The 21767-nt window shown below is 37.2% G+C and overlaps 1 protein-coding gene across 1 annotated transcript in view; it reads left to right on the plus strand.

Annotated features, from left to right (window-relative positions):
- Positions 1-21767, plus strand: part of stim2b (stromal interaction molecule 2b) — a 238852-nt gene that overhangs the window by 190953 nt on the left and 26132 nt on the right. The window contains exons 6-8 of the mRNA XM_039751262.1: positions 3582-3759; positions 4365-4542; positions 15631-15798. Coding sequence (XP_039607196.1) covers positions 3582-3759; positions 4365-4542; positions 15631-15798 — 524 coding nt within the window. The remainder of the gene's footprint in view (positions 1-3581; positions 3760-4364; positions 4543-15630; positions 15799-21767) is intronic.

A 21767-nucleotide genomic window follows, 5' to 3' on the forward strand; every position in this document is an offset into this window, starting at 1 on the left:
TTATCTTTGTGTGAACGACTCCTTGCCACATTTGTTCTTTCTTTACTATAAAATATAAATGAGTTAGAGGAGAGCAGTTTTTTATTATGAAGCCAGAATAGTTTATCCAAAATACCATGATTTATTGCAGCTGTGTCCACAGTTTCTCCTTTAGTTTCTGAAACATTGCTTTTTACAAGAATATTCCACTGAAGTGAAATAAGATTAGCAAACAAATGAGCTGTATCCGTTGTGTTTCGGTTCCTTGGTGATTTTGGTTACTAGCAGGGAAAATCCGTTACTCCTAGTATCTAAATTTCTCCAGTTTTAAAGAAATTTGAGCAGCACAGCTTTTAGCAACACAAACGTATACTGCCAAATTCAAATCTCAATCCATGACTATGAAAATGTAATTTACATGATTTTTGGATGTCCTTATGGGATTTCTTTGAGTAGTTTAGTTTCTTTCCACTTCCTAAAGATTGGAATTTTTCCCTGTATAAATGACTGTATGCCCGGGTGTCCAAACCATGTTAGTCCCTGACTTGTTCCCAGTGGTTGCAGTATTGGTTCTAGCCTTCCAAAATGAACAAGGATAGAAAATAAAAGAAGTGACTGAAGCCATTTATTTGACTTGATCTCTCTTCTCTGGTGTAGATCTTGTTCATTCTATCAAGTTGCATAATGACTGAGGTTGGGTAGCTAGATTCTAACTTAAGTGACTATGCACCAAAGTATTACAGCCTGAATACATTTTTAAAGTGATGTCCAAAAGAAGGTGAACATGTATAGAAATTATCCTGACAGAAATTTTAGCAGGCCAAAGTGAATCTATTTAGGTTATTAATTAAATCACTATGACGGCATGGTGGCGCAGTGGTAGCACTGCTGCCTCACAGTTAGGAGACCTACCTGGGTTCACTTCCCAGGTCCTCCCTGCGTGGAGTTTGCATGTCTGCGTGGGTGCTCCGGTTTCCTCCCACAGTCCAAAGACATGCAGGTTAGGTGCATTGGGGATCCTAAATTGTCCCCAGTGTGTGTTTGGTGTGTGGGGGTGTGTGTGCACCCTGCGGTGGGCTGGCACCCTGCCTGGGGTTTGTTTCCTGCCTTGCGCCCTGTGTTAGCTTGGATTGGCTCCAGCAGACCCCCGTGACCCTGTAGTTAGGACATAGTGGTTTGGAAACTGGATGGATGGATTAAATCACTAATAAATTCTTCATCATAAAGCTTCAATCAGAACTAGAATTAGAATTAGCATTCACTTTATTGGCCAGGTACGCTAATGTGTACTAGGAATTTGTCATGATTAAGTATCATAAAAGAAACAACACATATAATTGTCTTTGATTTTAGAATGGTTAGAAGTGGGTTTTATTTTTCCATTCATTGTTTTATTAATTTATTTTTACTCTGATTTCCCTGGTTAAGGTTGATGTGGTCGAGTTAAACTGACCTGGCCACCCAATCCTTAGCAATTTTTCCATCTGAACCTGGGCAGTTCCCATATGTTTCCCAGCTAGCTAACCGATATAATCCAACCAGCATGTTGAAGGTTTACCTCTGTGTCTTTGCCCACTTGGCTGTATCTGGAAAACCCTCTATAGAAGGTGCCCAGTGCATATCCTACCTACATGCTTAAACCACCTCACTTGGCTCCTGTCATTCTAAAGGAACAGCCTTTTCTCTCATGTCATTTCATACTGATGGCTTCATGTACTTCCAAGTCTCATTAATTAAGGGGCTACTTGGAGATCATGGCCATAGGTAAGGATGTGGATGGTCTGTAGACTAAATGGTAAATTGAAAGCATTTTTCTAAGAATGTGGCTCCTTCTTTAATAACACTCTCTGGGTCAACACTCACAAAATTCCTCTTACTGTTTCGATTTATTAGTCAGACTCACAGTCCCCTCTACCCTAATTTATAAAAAACTCTCAGAGGCACTAGAATTCCTCCACTTGGGGCAACTACTCAAAACTTACTTCCAGGTTAAAAGCCACACTTTTTGGGGAGAGGCCCAAGATCTCAAATTCGGAGGTCTGAACCGTATAGTAGTGTGCTAGAGATTACAGGCAATTAAGGGCAAGAAGACAGCATTATCTGCCAACAACAGAGGGTGCTCCTAAAATGGATACTGTCTAAGCTACGGCTTTGTTATGATATCCTTCTTATGAAAATCATGACATGATGAACTCTTGTTGAAGTCTGACACCCATATTAAGTAGATGTGTCTTAACAGCAGTTAAAGGAGCTCAACTTTCAGCCCACAAATACACAGACCAAGTGACACACATTATTCTTAAAGTACTTTCCACAAGATTTTACAAAGTGCCCGATTGTAAGCCTTGTTCCAGATCAGCAAATGACATATAGACAAAAAATCATCAGACTACTGTAACTCTTAGATATCTCTGCAAGGACAAAGAAAATCGTTCCACTGTTTAAAGACTGTGAAGATGAACTATTGAATGGATTCTGCCTTCCCATGGAGGCTGAGGAGTGTGATCCTTCAGTAATTTTAACACACTTTCCTCTTTTTCTTAAAATGGAGACCACTATCTTAATTTGCCAGTCCCAAGCCACTGTCTCCAACTTTCACTCAACACTGAAGAAGTATATTTGCCAAAGCTAAGTTAAATTACACTTTATTGCCAAGCAACTTTGGAATTTGTGTATAACTTTTAATGTATAACTTTTAATCACATTGCATCCACTGCTTTTGCCATTTTCTGTCAGATCTCGTTCAAATTTGAAGTCTTCCCATAAAAGAACGTTTTAATCAGATCAGTGACTTCAGCTACAGAAATGGTGCCAAAACCAACCATGCTTCTGCCATTGCTTTCTCTAAGAAGGGCATATCCAGCAGGTTTAAGAGTTCCTCAAAGTAATCCTTAAACCACTTGAAGGTTGCAAGCAACTGCTCTCCATCCTTAATAAAAGCATCGTGGTGGAGCTGTTAAATAGTTTACCAGAACATCTTTGAGGTACTCTGAAATTCATCCTCCATGGCTTGTGCACATATAGCTGACAAAAAGGAAGGTAAAAGGCATAAAAAAGTTTCTTGTAGTGGTCCTTTGAGTTTTTTAAGGTACATCTCACATCATTTGCCAAAACAGAATTTTAAGCCAGAGTTCTTATATCCTTCATGGTACATTTAATGAGGGAAATAGTTTACCTTTTCAGCATTTAATGAGAACAGCCTCTTCCTGACATTCATCGCTTGTACTTTCTGGGATGTAAAAACTTTGATAGGTGCAGTTCCCTTCCCATAATAATGATTTCTTTTGAATGTTTAATTCATCAATTGGCTGCAGATCCACTTATTGTGAGTAATTCAGGCAGTTTTTGTTTCAGAATACATTATGATTACTGTAACTGAAAAATTGCACATTTGATACAAAAACTAATACGATTTAAAAGAAATGTTAATACGTTTTACTAAATGTTAAATAGTGTAGCTCACTCTGGATATTCCTGTCTACTTTATTTTGGCTACCTGCATAAAAATTGTCCTTCCAGAATTATATTTTAAGATCCTTATTTAAACTGTGATCGTAACTAGCATTTAATAACAAAATGAAATTGTATGTGTTTCATTTCAGTACCTCCCCATAACTGGATGAAAGATTTTGTCTTAATGATTTCTATTATTATTGGAGTTGGAGGCTGCTGGTTTGCTTATGTGCAAAATAAAACTTCGAAGGAACACATTTCAAAAATGATGAAGGATCTAGAAAGCCTTCAGACTGCTGAACAGAGCCTCCGTGACCTTCAAGAAAGGTAAGTGGAAATTGGATTTGTATAAAAAGCCAACTTCCAGAGCCTATTTCCAGACATATTTTAACCATGTTAAGATTGGCTACATACAGTACTTACACAGTATTATACCTTCATGTGGCACTCATACGACAACTGTCAATTTCACTGTACTCTGTACTACTAATGCTATGTAGTAATAATAAGAATATAAATTATTTAGCTGTGATTAATTTTATATTTACGCTCTGTGTACAAATACAGGATATTAAGCAGTTATTTGAGCAAAGAGTTTAGTTTGATACAACAGTGTGCCTCTAATTAAAGAAGCGAAAACCTGCAGCCACTCTGGTCCTCTGAGACTAAGTACTCCAGATTTAGAAAGTGCAACTGCAAATCAATACAAAGCACAAAACACCTTCTGATTGAGCATATAGTTGCAGTGAAAACCCTGAAGTGTTTAGGTCTGGAAATAAAACACTCTTTAATCTGTTAGTACATATGAAGAAGAGCACTGGATTTTCTTAATTAAGTTATTGATTGCATAACTGCATACATTCACTTTAATATTAATCAAAGGTTATATTCTTGCAGAGTAACGATAATCATAACTCATTTTCTTTATGCAGACTTGAGAAAGCCCAGGAAGAAAACAGGACAGTTGCAGTGGAGAAGCAAAATTTGGAGCAGAAATTGAGAAGTGAAATAAATGATGCCAAGAAGGAGGCCCAACGTCTTCGAGAGTTGAGGGAGGGAGCAGAGTGTGAACTGAGCAGACTTAAATATGCTGAAGAGGAGCTGGTGCAGGTAAGAAATGCCATTTTAATTCCTGCAAAGTTTATTTAGAGGAACTGAACTCAAGCAGAACTCAAGATTATACAGAAAAATAGTTTTAAGTTTCCATTGATTAAAAAGTTCTGTAATTGTTAATAACTTCCTTAAACATCGATAATGGATACATCGCCATGTGATAAACAGGTTTCAGAGCACTGTTAAAAGTTAAGTTCCACCATATGTTGCATATGGGCACATTGTAACACTTACTGTAGTGGGGTCTGTTTTGATATAGTTTTTATATCTGATTGTAACACTTACTGTAGTGGGGTCTGTTTTGATATAGTTTTTATATCTGATTCTTATAGACAGTTGAAGTAGCTTTCCCCCCAACCCTCAACAAACTAGAGACCTGTTCATACCCAAAATCATCTTGCATAATTTATTCTTTGTGTTACTGCAATAAGTGTGAGCATAGCGTTTTTTTCAGCTCATTTCAGCAGTTCAAGAGTAGCTTGTTTTCTAATATTTACATCTTAAAAAACATGAAGTAGCAAGAGTACAGATGGAAAAAATTTCAAACTTTCAGTGTAGGCAAATTAATATGGAGCTCAAACCGCTCAGACCACATTGAAACTCGAAGGATCTGCGCTGGTATCTGGAAAGTTGCAAAATCAAATCCCATTACTGCCAGAAGTGGTCCTACTCCATTGGGCCCCTGAGCAAAAACCATAACCTGAAAACTGCTCTGGTGTGCTATACAATGGCTGACTTTGTGCTCTGACCCCCAAAGATCATGTGAAAAGATTAATATTTGGGATTAATAAAGTATATCAGATCAGAATCAAATAAATCAGTCATTAAGACCAATAGTAAATGATGCTGCTACACCCACTTCCTGTGGAAATATAATGCCAACATTTTATATGCTGATAATAAACAACTTTTAAAAATGAGCACATCACAGGATAACTAAAAAATTGTTAAAAATCCAAGCAACAGATTTTAAACGATTTAGAGTATTCACACAAGCTCCAGTAAGTGCCATAATATGAGCACATGCCAAAATGTGTGAAAGTTAATTTCATTAGTTTTAATATTCAGTTCTGCGGTGGGCTGGCACCTTGCCTGGGGGTTGTTTCCTGCCTTGCACCCTGTGTTGGCTGGGATTGGCTCCAGCAAGACCTCCGTGACCCTGTAGTTAGGATATGGCGGGTTGGATAATGGATGGATAATATTCAGTTTCAATGCTTAACATCTAACTGCTGTGGCTGATTTTCTCCATGCGCCACATGCTCTCGGAATACTCCATATCATTCTGTAATAGAAAAAACTAATTTAGAAAATTATGTATGAATGTACCGTCATGTACCACTATGTTTACTTCTAGAAAATAAATATCTTAAATCAGTTGTTTGGTTTTTGAAACTTTTTCTTTTGCTACATTGCTTTCAATAAAATTGCCTTTGCTCTGAAAATATAAGCAATTCCTTGGCAGCACTGTTTTTCAGTAGCCATTAAAAACAGTAGGTAATGCTATCCGTTTAAAATATAAGCAATTCTTTGGCAGTACTGTTTTTCAGTAGCCATTAAAAACAGTAGGTAATGGTAACCGTTTATTTTTAGAATGTCTTTCTGCACCAAGGTGCTTTAGAAGTACAGGTTTATGGTACAATTATTAAATGTAGATAATTTACAACTGAAGTAAAAGCAGATCAAGTAGCATATTCAGTATGTCAGTCAGTGAAGAACTTAAAATCCAGCATCTTAACCATTAGCCTTGCGGCCTGTGTTCCCAGCACATTCTTTCATAAAAGTCAACCAACCTGAGTAATTAGTAACAATATGGTAACATTATGCTGGTTTCAGATGTCCTGACTACATATAAAATCCTCATGTGTCCAAGCTATTAAATACCAAAATTCTAAAAATGAAAAACAAGTGCAGAGAACTTTATAACCTCATTACATCTTATTTTTAATGTGTGAGATACAGTATTTCATTTTGCCACTTCATCAGAAACAGTTTCCTACCTTCCACCCAGTGCCCTGCAGAATCTTTCCAGATAATTTGTGAATTGCACAGCTTCTTGCGAAATCTGTGCAGAGTCTTATTTTTACTTATCTCATTCATATAACAGTTTTCTACAGTCTAAAGCAAAAGTTAAAATATGCTGTGCTAATTGCAAGTCTTGTGATAATGAATTCAAAATGGCTCAAACAATGGATATCTGGGATGAAAATTACAAACATATCTTACTAATGTCATCTTTTATTGCTGGATATGTAAGCTCTAATATTGTAGAATATTACCTCTTCTTGTATGTGCTTCCCCTATAAGTACAAAAGCGTTTCCTTTTGCTTAAATTAAGCACACTAAAAGATTTGAGAAAATGTACTGTTAAATCTTCACAGTGTTATATGTTTTTGGAGACCAAGGACTAGAGAATTACATATCAAGGAGCCGAAGTTGGGAAAAAAAAAGAATTTGAACTACAGCAATTAGCCATTGCAAATGTTTCATTTTGAATAACTTGAAAAAGGAGAAAAGAAGTTACAAGTGTACCACAGTGTTAAAAATCATCAAAATTGCCAAAAAGGAAAAAAAAACGTTGAAATTACCAACAACCCTCACTGCACAAAGGTGAAGGCTGACACACTTTACTGGTGGCTAAAGGTTTGTCATTGACAGACTACAATGTAAGATTCAGGTCTTTTATCCACATCTTTAAAGAACAAGTTAGAATTCAATCAGAATTGTTGAAAAGAGGTGTTAGAGCTGTGAAATATAGTGGCCTCCAGACACAGTGCTACAGCCAACTTGGAACTCTTGCAACAATTTCCAAGCTATACAAGTACTTTTAAGTGCTTCTCCATGTCCAGAAAAAGTACCTAGGCTTTCCAAATTCCACAACTCCTTCAATATCACTGCTCACACAAAGTTCTGAGGTTCAGCTATCAGCCAGCATCTTGGTTCTATTCCTCCAACATAGACTTTCTCAGAAGTCTTTGATACATCAGTAATAAGATCACATCCCCTTTTCCTTCTTTTTTTACCAGTCTGATTTTCAGGCACTGCTACTTCCTTTCCTGCAATATCGAAGAAGCGTCTAAACCAGGAGTTCTTAACCTGGTGTCCGTTGTCCCCTAGGGGCTCCATGGATAGGTTTCAGAGGTCGGAGAGGGTCAGATAAAAATTAACATTTATATTCACTCTACAGCCTGGTACTGTTGATTTTTTTTCATGTGAAAGGGAAGGGGTTTCATAGGTTTCATCAGATTTTTAAAGGGGTCCGTAATTCAAAAAAGGTTAAGAATCACTGGTCTAAACCAAAACTTACCCTTGATTTCTAGCGCTTCAACATTTCCGGTCAGATCTCATACTGTCCTGCAGCCTTTCAGCCACTGACCGGTTTAACGAAAACAGTATACGTGGCCTCCAATATGGATGCCAAAACATGTTTTCTGAGAAGAGCATATCTGTCGAGTCTAGACGCAGTTCACATTTTTTTTATATAATCATCATAATAGATTTATTACTGGATTGAGCTTTGTCTAGCATATCCACTTGATGACATTGCCAAAAGGATCATTGAGGTAAAAAAAATAACTCCCCAAAATGGCATGGCCACAGTCATATAAGACAGAGATCATTTTTATTTGCTTAGCTACAACAGTGTACAAACCATTTCTTGAATATCCTCAGATGAACTGTTGTATGCTTCCTGCTTGTTCCTTCCTTGTGCATATTGCTCCTAGGGCCATTTCACCTGTCTCAATAAGTGACTTAAAGCAAGGCTGAGTATATAGTCTGGTATCAGATGCAAGGCACTTATGTAATTTCTTGATATTAGTTCAAAACCAGCACATCTATCCTGTTGCCTGATCTTATGCTACATATGCAATGTTTTCCTGAAATATTTAATCTGATTAGGTAAAAGTGCAGACTTGCATACAAACATACACACACACACACACACATTGCCCTGCAACCAGACACCACTGCTGAATAGAGAAATGTTTTTCAGCTGCTGGTGTAGAATCCATGAAGCAGCAGAATGAATAGCAGAATGTAGTTGCTATTAGGGGGCCAAATAGCATGTTCATGGGTCAGAGAAATAAAATAATCTTACTTGAAATAATCTCCGACATTTTATAAATTTCAAATTTGTAATTTCACAGTATGGAGGCTTCAGAGAACACAATGGATTAGCTCTGAGTAAATCATATCAAGAATTTAAGAAATGTAGAACCTTTGTTTAAATATAATAATATCTTCACTCATTTTCCATCCACTTAAGGCTGATTTAGTATTCTTACAACTCTGATTGGCCAGTTTGGTAAATTACAGTACATATTTCCTGAAATGCTTTTCCATTCATTTTCCGCTGTTTTGAATTACCATAGAGCAAATCAAGGGAAGATTTGTCAAATAAAATACACACATTTCTATGATACCTCATCACAAAACTACAAACTCAATCAGATGGTGGCAAATAAATGTATTTACTGTATTTATTTATTTTGACTTTCAGAAAGCATTTGATAAGGTGCCACATGAGAGATTGGGCATCAAATTAAAAGAATTGGGAGTTTAGGGTGATGTTTTTAGATGGGTGCAGAATTGGCTCAGGAAGCAGAAGGTGATGGTACGAGGAACCTCATCAGAATTGGCCGATGTTAAGAGTAGTGTTCCACAGGGGTCAGTGCTAGGGCCGCTGCTATTTTTAATACAGTATATATAAATGATTTAGATAGGAATATAAGTAACAAGCTGGTTAAGTTTGTAAGTGATACCAAGATAGGTGGATTAGCAGATAATTTGAAATCTGTTATATCATTACAGATGAACTTGGATAGCATACAGGCTTGGGCAGATTTGTGGCAGATGAAATTTAATTTCAGTAAATGTAAAGTATTACACATAGGAAGTAAAAATATTAGGATTGAATACACAGTGGGCGGTCGAAAAATCGAGAGTACACCTTATGAGACGGATTTAGGAGTCATAGTGGACTCTAAGCTATCGACTTCCAGACAGTGTTCAGAAGCCATTAAGAAGGCTACCAGAATGTTAGGTTATATATATAGCATGGTGTGTGGAGTACAAGTCCAAGGAGGTTATGCTTAACCTGGTGAGGCCTCATCTTGAGTACTGTGTGCAGTTTTGGTCTCCAGGCTACAAAAAGGACATAGCAGCGCTAGAAATGGTCCAGAGAAGAGCGACTAGGCTGATTCCAGGGCTACAGGGGTTGAATTATGAGGAAAGATTAAAAGAGCTGAGCCTATACAGTTTAAGCAAAAAGAAGATTAAGAGGTGACATGATTAAAGTGTTTAAAATTATGAAGGGAGTTAGTACAGTCGATCGCGACTGTTATTTTAAAATGAGGTCATCAAGAACATGTGAACACAGTTGGAAACTTGTTAAGGGTAAATTTCACACCAACATTAGGAAGTTTTTCTTTACACAAAGAACAATGATAGACACTTAGAATAAGCTACCAAGTAGTGTGGTAGACAGTAAGACTTTAGGGACTTTCAAAACTCGACTTGATGTTTTTTGGAAGAAATATGTGGATAGGACTGGTGAGCTTTTTTGAGCTGAATGGCCTGTTCTCGTCTAGATTGTTCTAATGTTTTAATTTAAGGCACAAAATATCATCAAACATTGCTTTAAAAGCTGGCAAATGTGTGAAAAACTGAAAAAATGTGAGGAAAAAATATGTGTACCTACAGAAGAAAATGTGTAGCAAAATGAGCAGCGATCCGGTAGATCAGAAAACTGCCTGCATTTTAATGGATAGTTTTTCTTGCATGCTACAAATACTACTATCTACATTCAGGCATGTGCCTGCAGCACAACGTGACATAGAAGTATAAACTGCTTTCTATTTTTTAAACTCTTTTCAACGACATAACCTAATCAGCCTTTACAGTGGCAATATACAGAGAAGAGCATCATTGACCTCTCTGTCTCCAGCAGGAACCCCAACCCCATTATTTCCTGATGTTCCCAAAACTATTAAACATTCAGAAGACCGAGGAAGAAAATGTCATCAATCAGAATATCAAATACGGATGAAGAACATGATTGTATGGATTATTTACCCTATACTTTGTTACTCATTGGGTATATATTAAACATACCTTTGTCTTCTGCTTTATTACCATGTAAGATGAATGAGCCCAGGAATGGGTCCCTGAATCTGTACTACAGTTGTAGAAAATATGTACCTCTATTTATTTTTGGTCATCATTGACACAATTTAGCGTGGCAAAGGGGATTGCTGAAGCCTGTCTCAACAACATCAAGCAAAAATGGCGAAACAAACCCTCATTCCTCTTTTGATCACGTCTACATTTACTTATTTGGTGCAGTTTGGAGTCACCAGTCAAGAATGCTTGATTTTGGGATATGAAAGGAAAACTTAAGTACTCTACCCGCAGGAGAAGTGGTGAAGACATGCAGAAGACATGTAAATTCCACATAGACAGCAACTGGTCTAAGGTTTAAATCAAGGACTCTGGAGATTTGATGCAGCTGTGCTAGCTATCTGTAACAAAATGAGAAGATGGAATATCATGTTTCTTTAGGTGGCAAGTTGATCATAACTCAAACGTGCCTTATTATCAGTTCCAGGTCACGACAGTTGTAAGTGATGGTGCCACCAGAACTGAATGGAATGAAAATTTGCAGACCACCAACTGAGCTAAAAAATCTGGCAGGGTCTTACTTTGATATGCTTAGGTGTAAAAATATTTGATCAACTTTATTATTATATATATATATATATATATTGTAAGAAAGAATAACAACTTAGAAAAAGGTTTGGAGCATTACCCTGGCCCTGTATAATGAAAACAAAGGAAAAATAAAGGTGTTATTTTACAAAGATGCTGCTGACGTCTTTTTAGATACAAGTCCAATAAAGATCTGAGTAAATATAGCCAAACCTACAGTCATTTGGCCTCCAGCCGGGGCAGGAAGAGGTGGGTCCAAGAGGGCGAACAACGGAAGTGACATTGGCAATGGAATGGCAGTCAGTGTTCTATTCTGCAGGAGGAAGAGAGAAGGTATTAGAACACCTAAGTTCCAGCCCCTTAAGCTGCCTCCCAAGTGAGCGCATGTGATAATATCCATCCATTATCCAACCCGCTATATCCTAACTACAGGGTCACGGGGTCTGCTGGAGCCAGTCCCAGCCAACACAGGGCACAAGGCAGGAAATATACCCTGGGCAGAGAGCCAGCCCACCGCAGTTGTGATAATATATAGTATATAAAAAGAAGATTTGTAGAATTAATGCCGTGACCTTTTGATTGAAACATATTTGAATTAACAAGAAAGTCAGGGTCTAGACATGAATATAGGTATTCATTTAAAAAAAAGCAAATGGTGACCTCTTGTGGTTGCTGAGCATAATTACTTCTGATTGGATTAGCCAGAGATCATGGATCACAGAGAGGGAGAATCCCTCAGAATGTCCCTCAGAAAGTTACACAGCTTTTGACAATAGTTTCAAGTAAAACTTTTTTTATTAGCCATCAATAATAAAATATGTAAAGGTATATGGATGTATGTGTACTAGTCTCTGTAATTTGAAATATAGAACTTTTTTACCTTGAAGCCAGGCTGAAATGCCTAACAATTAAAGTCAGCAGAGATAACTGAAAAACAAAATACAGTTTGGATGGAGAAAGCTGATATTCAAATTGAGTTCTTTCCCCTAGAGGTATTTTTTGATATTATTTCTAGGTCTGATGTATTGCATCTTGCAATAAATTGACACCTGGGCTTCTGTTACAAATACAGTGTGCCAGTATGGTTTCTCAGTATTTGCTAAAATGTGAAGAAATCAGCTGTCTCATTTACCATAGTAGGATATCATTTGTAAAACATTGATTGGTTGTGAAGTATATCATTTATACAGGTTGGTAAAATACAGTTGCAGAATACACCAGTGTTCATGTCAAATGTTATATCTCCTTTTGGACCTTTGAACCTTTACTTTTTTAAAAAGCAGGGATTAAATTACTGTGACAGGATCCAGCTTGCCCATTACCCTTAATTGGATTAAACAGCTTTGATAATGTTATAATAGTAATTATTGTAAAACATTCTATTTATATCTGCCTTGCAAGGTACCCAGTGATGTTTCACAATCGAATAAAACAGTATAAAACACCAAAATATAGACAAGAGAGTAAGTACAAAAATAATATGCAGGAAATGCATACACACACACACACACACACACACGTATACATATTTACAAGCATACATACCAAAATATCATAAAATGTACAGAACAGGCCGGGAAAATAGCATACAATTATAACCATTAAGGCAACTTAGAAAACATGTTGTAGATGCTTGCAAGGTAAAAGGCAAAGCATTATAGAATTTTGGACCACCATCACTAAATGCTCTGTCACCTATAGTGTGAAGCCTGAAGGAAGGAATAGAAGGGAGATGAGACACTTATTTCTCATACAACTAAATGAGGCTCCTGAGATATTTAGTGGCTAAACCTTGGAGAGATTTGAAAAAGTCAACTGTCTTGTACAGTATCCAAAATTTAATGGGGAGCCAATAGAGATGTTGACATATAGGAGTAATATGCTCCCTTTGTCTAGTACGGGTGAGAATTCTATTAGTGGAATTCTGTACGTACTTCAGTTACCTGGATGTTTGGGAATAAACACATTACAGAACAGTATTACGGCAGTTCAGACTGAGTGTGATAAAAGCATGAATAAGAGTCTCAAACGCACTGTATGTCAGATACTTAAAAATGTTTTTTAAACTAAAGAAGTATGTCTTTGTTATTTTCTTATGGGATTTGAATAAAAGTGTGGCATCTAAGATAACCTCAAGATTCCTCATTTCTGTAGAGAAGAATATAGTAAAACCTGAAACACACAGACTCAAAACATGGAGTGGATGTGGAAGCATCAAAGTAAATGTCAAAAATGACAAAAATAAATGTCATGCAGGTGTTTATCTCTTTTAGGCAGCGAATCAAGTTATTAAGGGGTAATGTATGGAAGAATTCAGTATGAATTTAGATTTGCGTGTCATCTGCATACAATGGAAATTAATCCATGTCTGTAATTAATCTGGCCAAGAAGAAGTATATAAATATTAAATAATAAGGCACCTAAAGCAAAGCCCCATATACAACCATGAGTAGCTGATGCAAGAGTGGATCTGTAGGTACCAATGAAGACAAACTGATGCCTATTAGATAGATAGGATGTAAATCATGCAAAGGGGCATTCCAGTAATTCCCAAAAGTGTCTCAATGCAATTTATTGTGATTAACAGTTTCAAAGGCTGCTTTTGAGTCAAGAATAAGAAGGGTATTAAAACAACCAGAATCAGTAGCTCTTAAAGGTCATTTAATACCTTAACCAGAGCAGTTTCTGTGCTGTACTTAGCACAAAACCCTGTCTGAAACTCTTCAAACAGCTTATTAAAACCCATATGAGACTGAATGTAACTGGCAGCTGCACACTTAAGAAGCTTGGCTAGAAAAGGGAGACTGGAAATTGGCCTGTAATACTCCAGACATTTTGAGAACAGGAACGACCACAGTTTTAAGTTCAGGTGGAACCATGCCAGAGTGAAGTGACGCACTGATGATATTAGCTAGAAGAAGGCTGAGGGAAAAGATGCAAGATTTGACCAAATATGGAAGCATGGGGTCAAGGTGACAAGTAGCAGCTCTTGATTTTAAAACAGGTATAGCTTCTTAAATCTGTATTTAGTGGACCAAAAATTAAAAAATGATTGCCGTATCTCGTGATCGTCTGAATTTTGGTAAGAAATAATGTAGGGAAAACTTAACATATGTTGGTAGATGAATCATGTGGAAAACTGTTAGAAATACACAAGAATCTGTTGATTATAGAAAAAAGGAATCCTGACATGTTGTCCATGACACCATTGTAATAAGTAAGTTATGTTTCAATGATTAACAAAGTAGTAATATCCATATATTCATCCATTTAGGGTGACAATACATAGCAGTGGACATAAGGCAGGAGTCGACTTTGGACTACTTGGCAGCCCATTTCAGCATACACACCACTAATACTGGACCTTTATTTAATCTAGGGTGCATACCTTCAGGATGTACCATAGGAGGAAACCAAAGTATATACCTGGAAGAACATCACAGTGATGTGGAATATTAGATACAGGAGATTAGCGTGGTTCAAGTCTGGGGCAAAGGAGACTGTCTGGGGATCTAATCCAGATATTTGAAAACCTCAAAGGCATTGATAAAGTAGACCCAGCAGAATTCTTTCAACTTATTGGTGGATCACATACTTGAGGACATTAGTGGAAATTAAGAAGTGAATTTAGGATTAATGCTTGGTAGGCACCTTCTTTACTCAACAAGTTGTTAGACTCTGGAGCAAACCACCAAGGCATGTAGCTGAAGTAGAAACCTTGACAACCTTTAAGAAGAATCTGTATGAGATAATGGGACAGCTTAGCTAACATCTAAACAATCAGGCTTGATGGACTGAGTGTTTTCCTCTCGTTTGAGAAATTTCTTATGCTCTTATGTCTAAGTATTCAGATGAAGCCAAAGACAATAAGTTTAACAAAATATCCGCTAGGCTTCCACACACTGTTGATACTAAAATGATGGATTAATTGAATATTTTAAAAGCATAGAATAAGAGAACAGCTTGCAGTTAGGAAGGAGGGTAACAAGTACGTGTAATGTAAGGTGAACAGTTTTATGATATGGTAGTAGGCAGCTAGAAAGTCATGTCATCAAATTGCTTTACTGAGTAAGTTTAGTCTGTAAAGAAGCATTTTGTTCTATTATGTTTTTGTGCCTTGATTTGATTGTTTTTGTGACTCAGTCTGCCTGTTGAAAAAATAAAATTTGTACTTCATTTCCTTTAGCAAACAAGGTCAAGGTTTTATGCAATATAAGACGTTGCTGGTGACATCCTATAATCAGCACATACTAGCATGTGTGGTTTAGTGCATTGTATATGGCAAGTATTAAGTATTTATAGCGATCTAGAATGCTGGATTGCAAAAATTCCAATTTTTGACAACCTAATCAGAGAATTTATGTATTTCATTCCATTCAGGTTCGCATGGCATTAAAAAAGGCAGAGAAGGAGTTTGAGATTCATGGAAACTGGTCGATTCCTGAAGCTTTGCAGAAATGGTTACAGCTAACACATGAAGTGGAAGTGCAGTATTACAATATTAAAAAGCAGAATGCTGAGCTTCAGTTGACCATTGCCAAGGAAGAGGTAAGCATATATAGAGAAGTTACTGTAACACTGGTGGGACACTTTAGAGTAAGTCCTTAATAAACTTTTATATGGGTTTCTTAGTAACCGGAATTAAAGTGGCATAAGAAATAGGAAACCAAAATTGTAGCTAAGTAAAAAAATTGTAGTAAAACATGGATTACTTTACATTATTAAAACCTCCTTGTGGTTTTGTCATTTTTTAATTTTTGTCCCATTTACAATGTGTACAATATATATGAATGCATTTTTTCTGTATAGAAGAGCCCAGCAGACCTTGAACAAGGACAGTGAAACAGGAGTTCTATGCTAACATCTTTCTCATCTTTGCAATTAACTTTTATGATGGAATCACACTGGTCAACAAGCATTTTGCTACTGGGAGCCTTTCACCTTTACTTTAACAGGTTTCACTTGCTGACTCCAAATCTGAAAACCGTTTTCGTCCGTAACATCCCATTTATTAGTTATGATGTTCCAGGTCTTGGACAACTAGGTTGACTGGACAGTAAAGACGGATATGCATTTTGATAAATACCGGTAATTCCATTAGGGATGCCATTAAGATAAAAGAATTTGCGACACGTTACTAACAGCTGTGAGTTGTTTACCTTGTCATTATTAAATTTATTTAAAAATTATTAATTTTTAATTAGCAGAAAAAATATTTGTTACTGATTACCCAGTCTTATCACTAGAATTACTAGAACCTACGAAAAAACTTGTAGATCCGGCCCACCTTAAATCTGTTTGCATCTCTCCCTCAGCGTCTTTTGTCCTGTAAATGTATCAATAAGCACCAAGCAGCATGCAGCCTGCTATCCCATCCCCCCACCCACCGGCGCAGTTCAATTTGCAAAGAAGTTTGTCAGTGCTTAGAGTTTATCTTCGACTGAAGTGCTGGAGGGTAAAAAAGTACATCGTCATTTGGAATACATACATTTCATGTGTGTTCAGTGTCATCAACAATCTCTGTAAAAACGCTGTTTTTCATGTATTAGTAATAATTGACAAAATGTAGACATGAAATGTATAATGTGTGAAGCCTGAAAAGGTACTAGTATAACAAAACAAGTGCACTTTTATTTAAGAATTTAACCGAAGAAAAAAGAAAGCAGGTTACGGTAGCCAGTTGATACGACAGCTTGCTTGGTGCAATGCTAAGAACTGCTGATTCCTAATCAAGAGCTTCTGGGATGGATGCTGGCAGCTTCTCAAGTTTACCATTTTGAGTAGTGAGCTGCTCTTATTGTTAATTTTATACAATAAAAGCATACATTTTATTTGCGTCTGTAACAGCCGCTGGGCGGCACGGTGGAGCACTGGTAGCACTGCTGCCTCGCAGCTAGAAGACCCGGGTTCGCTTCCCGGGTCTTCCCTGCGTGGAGTTTGCATGTTCTCCCCATGTTTGCATGGGTTTCCTCCGGGTACTCCGGTTTCCTCCCACAGTCCAAAGACATGCAGGTTAGGTGGATTGGCAATTCTAAATTGTCCCTAGTGTGTGCTTGGTGTGTGGGTGTGGGTGTGTGTGTCCTGCGGTGGGTTGGCGCCCTGCCCGGGTTTGGTTCCTGCCTTGCACCCTGTGTTGGCTGGGATTGTCTCCAGCAGACCCCTGTGACCCTGTGTTCGGATTCAAAGGGTTGGAAAATGGATGGATGGATAACAGCCGCTGTAAATTTATAGTACATTTCAAAGTTAGCATCTTTTTATTTTTTTATTCTCTCACTCATGTTCACGCTCCCAAAACACCTCCCTGAAACAGACAGCACTGCGCCTTTTTATACTTATTCACACTGACTGTCATTTTTTTTTGGCCAAGTTCTAGACATCAATTCCACAATCGTCTTTCCTGTTTTAAATATGCTGTGGGTGAATAAATTGTCATATACTGGCCCACTATGGGTCGTTTCAAATAGCTATAACTATTGGGGTTCAGCTGTCTGATCAAAGGGCTTAGATAAGATATCCCCTAATGTTGAGCTTTTTGATTATCTTTAAGCATGTATGCTTCAGTGCTCCAGTATAAACTAGATTTCTTCATTTTTGCAGGCAAAAGGAATTTCAAAATTATATTTGGTGTTATGTTTTTAATCAGACTTACCATGTTCTAAAAAAAAACAGAGTTTTAAAAAAAAACTAAATTTTAGACCCAAAGATTGTTTTTCAATTAAACATAGAATATAAAATAATATCAATTAAAGCATTACAAGTTATTATCCACCCATCTGATTTTTTAAACTGACTAAATCCCTAATCTACAACCGAATTGTGAGAAACCACCTGTACGTGGGATACCAGAACATCACTTCTTCTGCTTCGTCTTCTTGTTCTTCTTAATCTTCTTCTGCTTCTCCTTCTCCTTCTTCTTCTTTTTCTGCTTCCGTAGCTATTCCCATTTTTATATTTGGTTGCAATTTTTAACTAGACTTCTCTATCACAATGGAGTTGAATTTCAGAAGTAACTATAATATATTCGATATATGAAAATGCTATAAAATCATGGATATGCAACTTTGATTGTTCAACTTATAATGTTGTAGTAATAGTTTTATTGTAGATTCTACTGATGAATTAGCTTACACTTTCTAAGTGTATTGCAGGTAACAATGCTTTGTGCTTGTTATACTTGACCATTCAGTAGACATGAATTTAAAAAAAATACTTCACTGTTCTGCCATGAGATATTAAAGCAAACATTTATTAAAAGGCGATCAGTACCTGAGTTACTAGATGTCCTATAGAGGAGCAGATGTTTCTTTGGCGATGTGCAAATATGAAGTGTCTCAGCATACGTATCCAAATAAAAAAACACATTGGATAAATATGCATGTGAACACAAGAGGGCACTACAAGCTGCAAAAAAGAAAAATCCTCTAACATTGCTTTTTTCCAAAATTGGAGAGCTATGGGTTTTTTTTTGGGTTTTTTTTTTTTTGCTATAGCATTATGCAGAATTAAGATATAGCAAAGAGAAGTGTAAATTTTTTGCTCAGTAACTACAGAATGAGAGCATATCTCTCTTTTATCTTTATAGGCATCACTGTTTCATTTGTCATTTTCTGTTGTGTTGTTTCTCTTAATGTTGGACTCTTTCCATCATTTTAAAATAAAGTTAAACAATACTACTTGGATAAGCTGTAGTATGGATGAATGGATAATTGCAAGGGACACTGTATATTTGTTAGTAATCCCAGTATCCAATAATAATTTCCTAAAATCATTTTTAGTAAGACCCTCTCCTCCGTGAACAAAATATTCATATATGAGAGAAACATCATACTCCCTCTGGAAATTTCTGGAATTCTGCATGAATGGAACCATAAAATGTGATAATATCTGACCAACAGTAAGTTGAAATAATAGACATTGCAATATGTTTATTGAACATAATATTCAAGGTCAAGGAACCAAAAACACATCTATTAAAAAGGTTAAGTGGTGTCAGGAGTCCCATTCAGTGATATACGATTCAGGTGCCTTACCCTAAAAAGTGCAGACAATTGTTTTGCTTATTTTTATTTCCTGCTCCTCACAGCATAGATCTGCTGAAGCACATCATGGTCTGATTAAAAGAAATTTCACAGAAGCTCAGAATAAGAGTTGTAGAAGCTCATTAATCTAGAAATGGCTACAGTAATGTTTCAAAAGACCCAGGCTTCCATCATTCCAGAAACCGCCATACAGACAGAAAGAAAGACAGTGTAGAAATGGAAGAAAAAAAATACAGTACTGAGAGTGACCATCCTGCAGAGGTCATTGCAAAAGCATTCTGCACAAGCAAGTGAAAAAAAAAAAAAAACAAGAAAGAAAAATACAGATCTGCAGATATCTCTTGCACTTGAGAATATGTGTGTCTCTGATTCTTTATTAAGAAAATAACTGAGCTTAATTCTTGTTCTTGCTGCAACAGTGATCTATATATAGACACGAATTAAACATTTTGAAAAAAATACTACTTACAAACACTATACTTGCATCTCAGTGGTGAAGCATAGTGGAGAGAGGGCATCAAGATGTTGCTATCTCAGGACCTGGGCAGCTTGAAGTGAGTGAAGGAACAATGGACTCCAGATTGTACCAGACAATTGTAGTGGAGAAAATCAGGGTGTCCTCAGTGATCAGAGACTCACAGGAAGTTAAGAGTTGAAGCATGACAATGACGTGAAACACAGATGTGGGTCACCATCAGAGGACATCAAACAGGAGAAATTCTGCATTTTCAGATAGTCAGATTGGAGTTCTAGCCATAGTCTTATTAAAATGCTGAGACAAGATGTAAAGAAGGCCATAAGACATTCCAAGGAGATAAAACATTGAAATATAGTAGTTCTATAAAATCCCTCATATACACAATGCCGGTCTGATCAGCAAATACAGGAATTATTTTCTTAAAGTTTTACAGCAAAATTGCCTTTGTTAAACTTATACTTAAAGTGTATACATGTAGGGCAGAGTGGTGGTTTGGAAGGTTGCCAGTTTTAATCCCATAAACACCAGAAGTAATTCTGCTCCACTTTGCCCATGAGCCAAGGCCCTTAACCTGCATTTGCTTCGTCCTTGGTATGACATTAATCTGAATCCATGCATCCAGATCTGTAACAACGTTCTCTAACTTACAAGGGAAATTTGGGGGTTAGTGGCAGGATTGGCACTCCAGCCACCATAAAAAAAAAAAAAAAACTCTCAGTGCTAAGATGTCACCCTCTGTACTCGGGTTCCAATCCAGGTGGTTCGTCATGTGGTGGTTGCTGCAACACACTATCAGAGCATGCTCCCAACCTCCTCTCTCCTGTATACATGTAAACAAGGTTTCTATGTATATTCCTTAAAGAAGTAGATAGATAAGGCAGTTTACATGTCGTTCATGTTATTTCTTTAATCAAATTGGCTTCATCTATTAATGTGACATAGATGAAAGTCAGTCTTGTATGAGCCATTCATGATGAAATTTAGATAATTTCAAAAATGTAGTACAGAATACTATTTCTGCATATATTACATTCCATTAATGATGGAAAAGTATTAACCTCCTTAGCATTACATTTCTATATGAAAAAACTTTTAAGAAGTGTTGCGTTGTTTTGCTAGAAAAAGTACATCTATACTAATAAAAGGCAAAGCCCTCACTGACTGATTGACTCACTGACTCATCACTAATTCTCCAACTTCCCGTGTAGGTAGAAGGCTGAAATTTGGCAGGCTCATTCCTTACAGCTTATTTACAAAAGTTAAGCAGGTTTCATTTCGAAATTCTACTTGTAACGGTCATAACGATCAACAACGTCCGTCATGTTGAACTTTCTTATTCATGGCTCCATCTTCACGAAATTTGGTAGGCGGCTTCCCTGCGCTAACCGAAACCAATGTACGTACTTATTTCGGTGGTATGACGCCACTGTCAGCCGCCATATTGAACTTTCCAATGTCACTAATTCTCCAACTTCCCATGTAGGTAGAAGGCTGAAATTTGTCAGGCTCATTCCTTACAGCTTACTTACAAAAGTTAAGCAGGTTTCATTTCGAAATTCTACACGTAACGGTCATAACGGTCAACAACATCCGCCATGTTGAACTTTCTTATTCATGGCCCCATCTTCACGAAATTTGGTAGGCGGCTTCCCTGCGCTAACCGAAACCAATGTACGTACTTTTTTCAGTGGTATGACGCCACTGTCAGCCGCCATATTGAATTTTCCAACGTCACTAATTCTCCAACTTCCCATGTAGATAGAAGGTTGAAATTTGGTACTTATTTTGGTGGTATGATGCCACTGTGGGCCGCCATATTGAACTTTTCAACAGTCTTTGTTACTTATGGGCCCATCTTCAAGAAATTTGGTACGCGGGTTCCCAATGCTAACTGAATCCTACTTACGTACATATATACGTCCATAGCCTGCAGCTCGGTCACCATGTGAGGAAGCGTTGGGTCCCCCATCCCAACGCCTCCCACGTTGTTGGCTGCCTTC

The sequence above is a fragment of the Polypterus senegalus genome, chromosome 4, assembly GCF_016835505.1.
Source record: "Polypterus senegalus isolate Bchr_013 chromosome 4, ASM1683550v1, whole genome shotgun sequence".
Lineage (NCBI taxonomy): Eukaryota > Metazoa > Chordata > Cladistia > Polypteriformes > Polypteridae > Polypterus > Polypterus senegalus.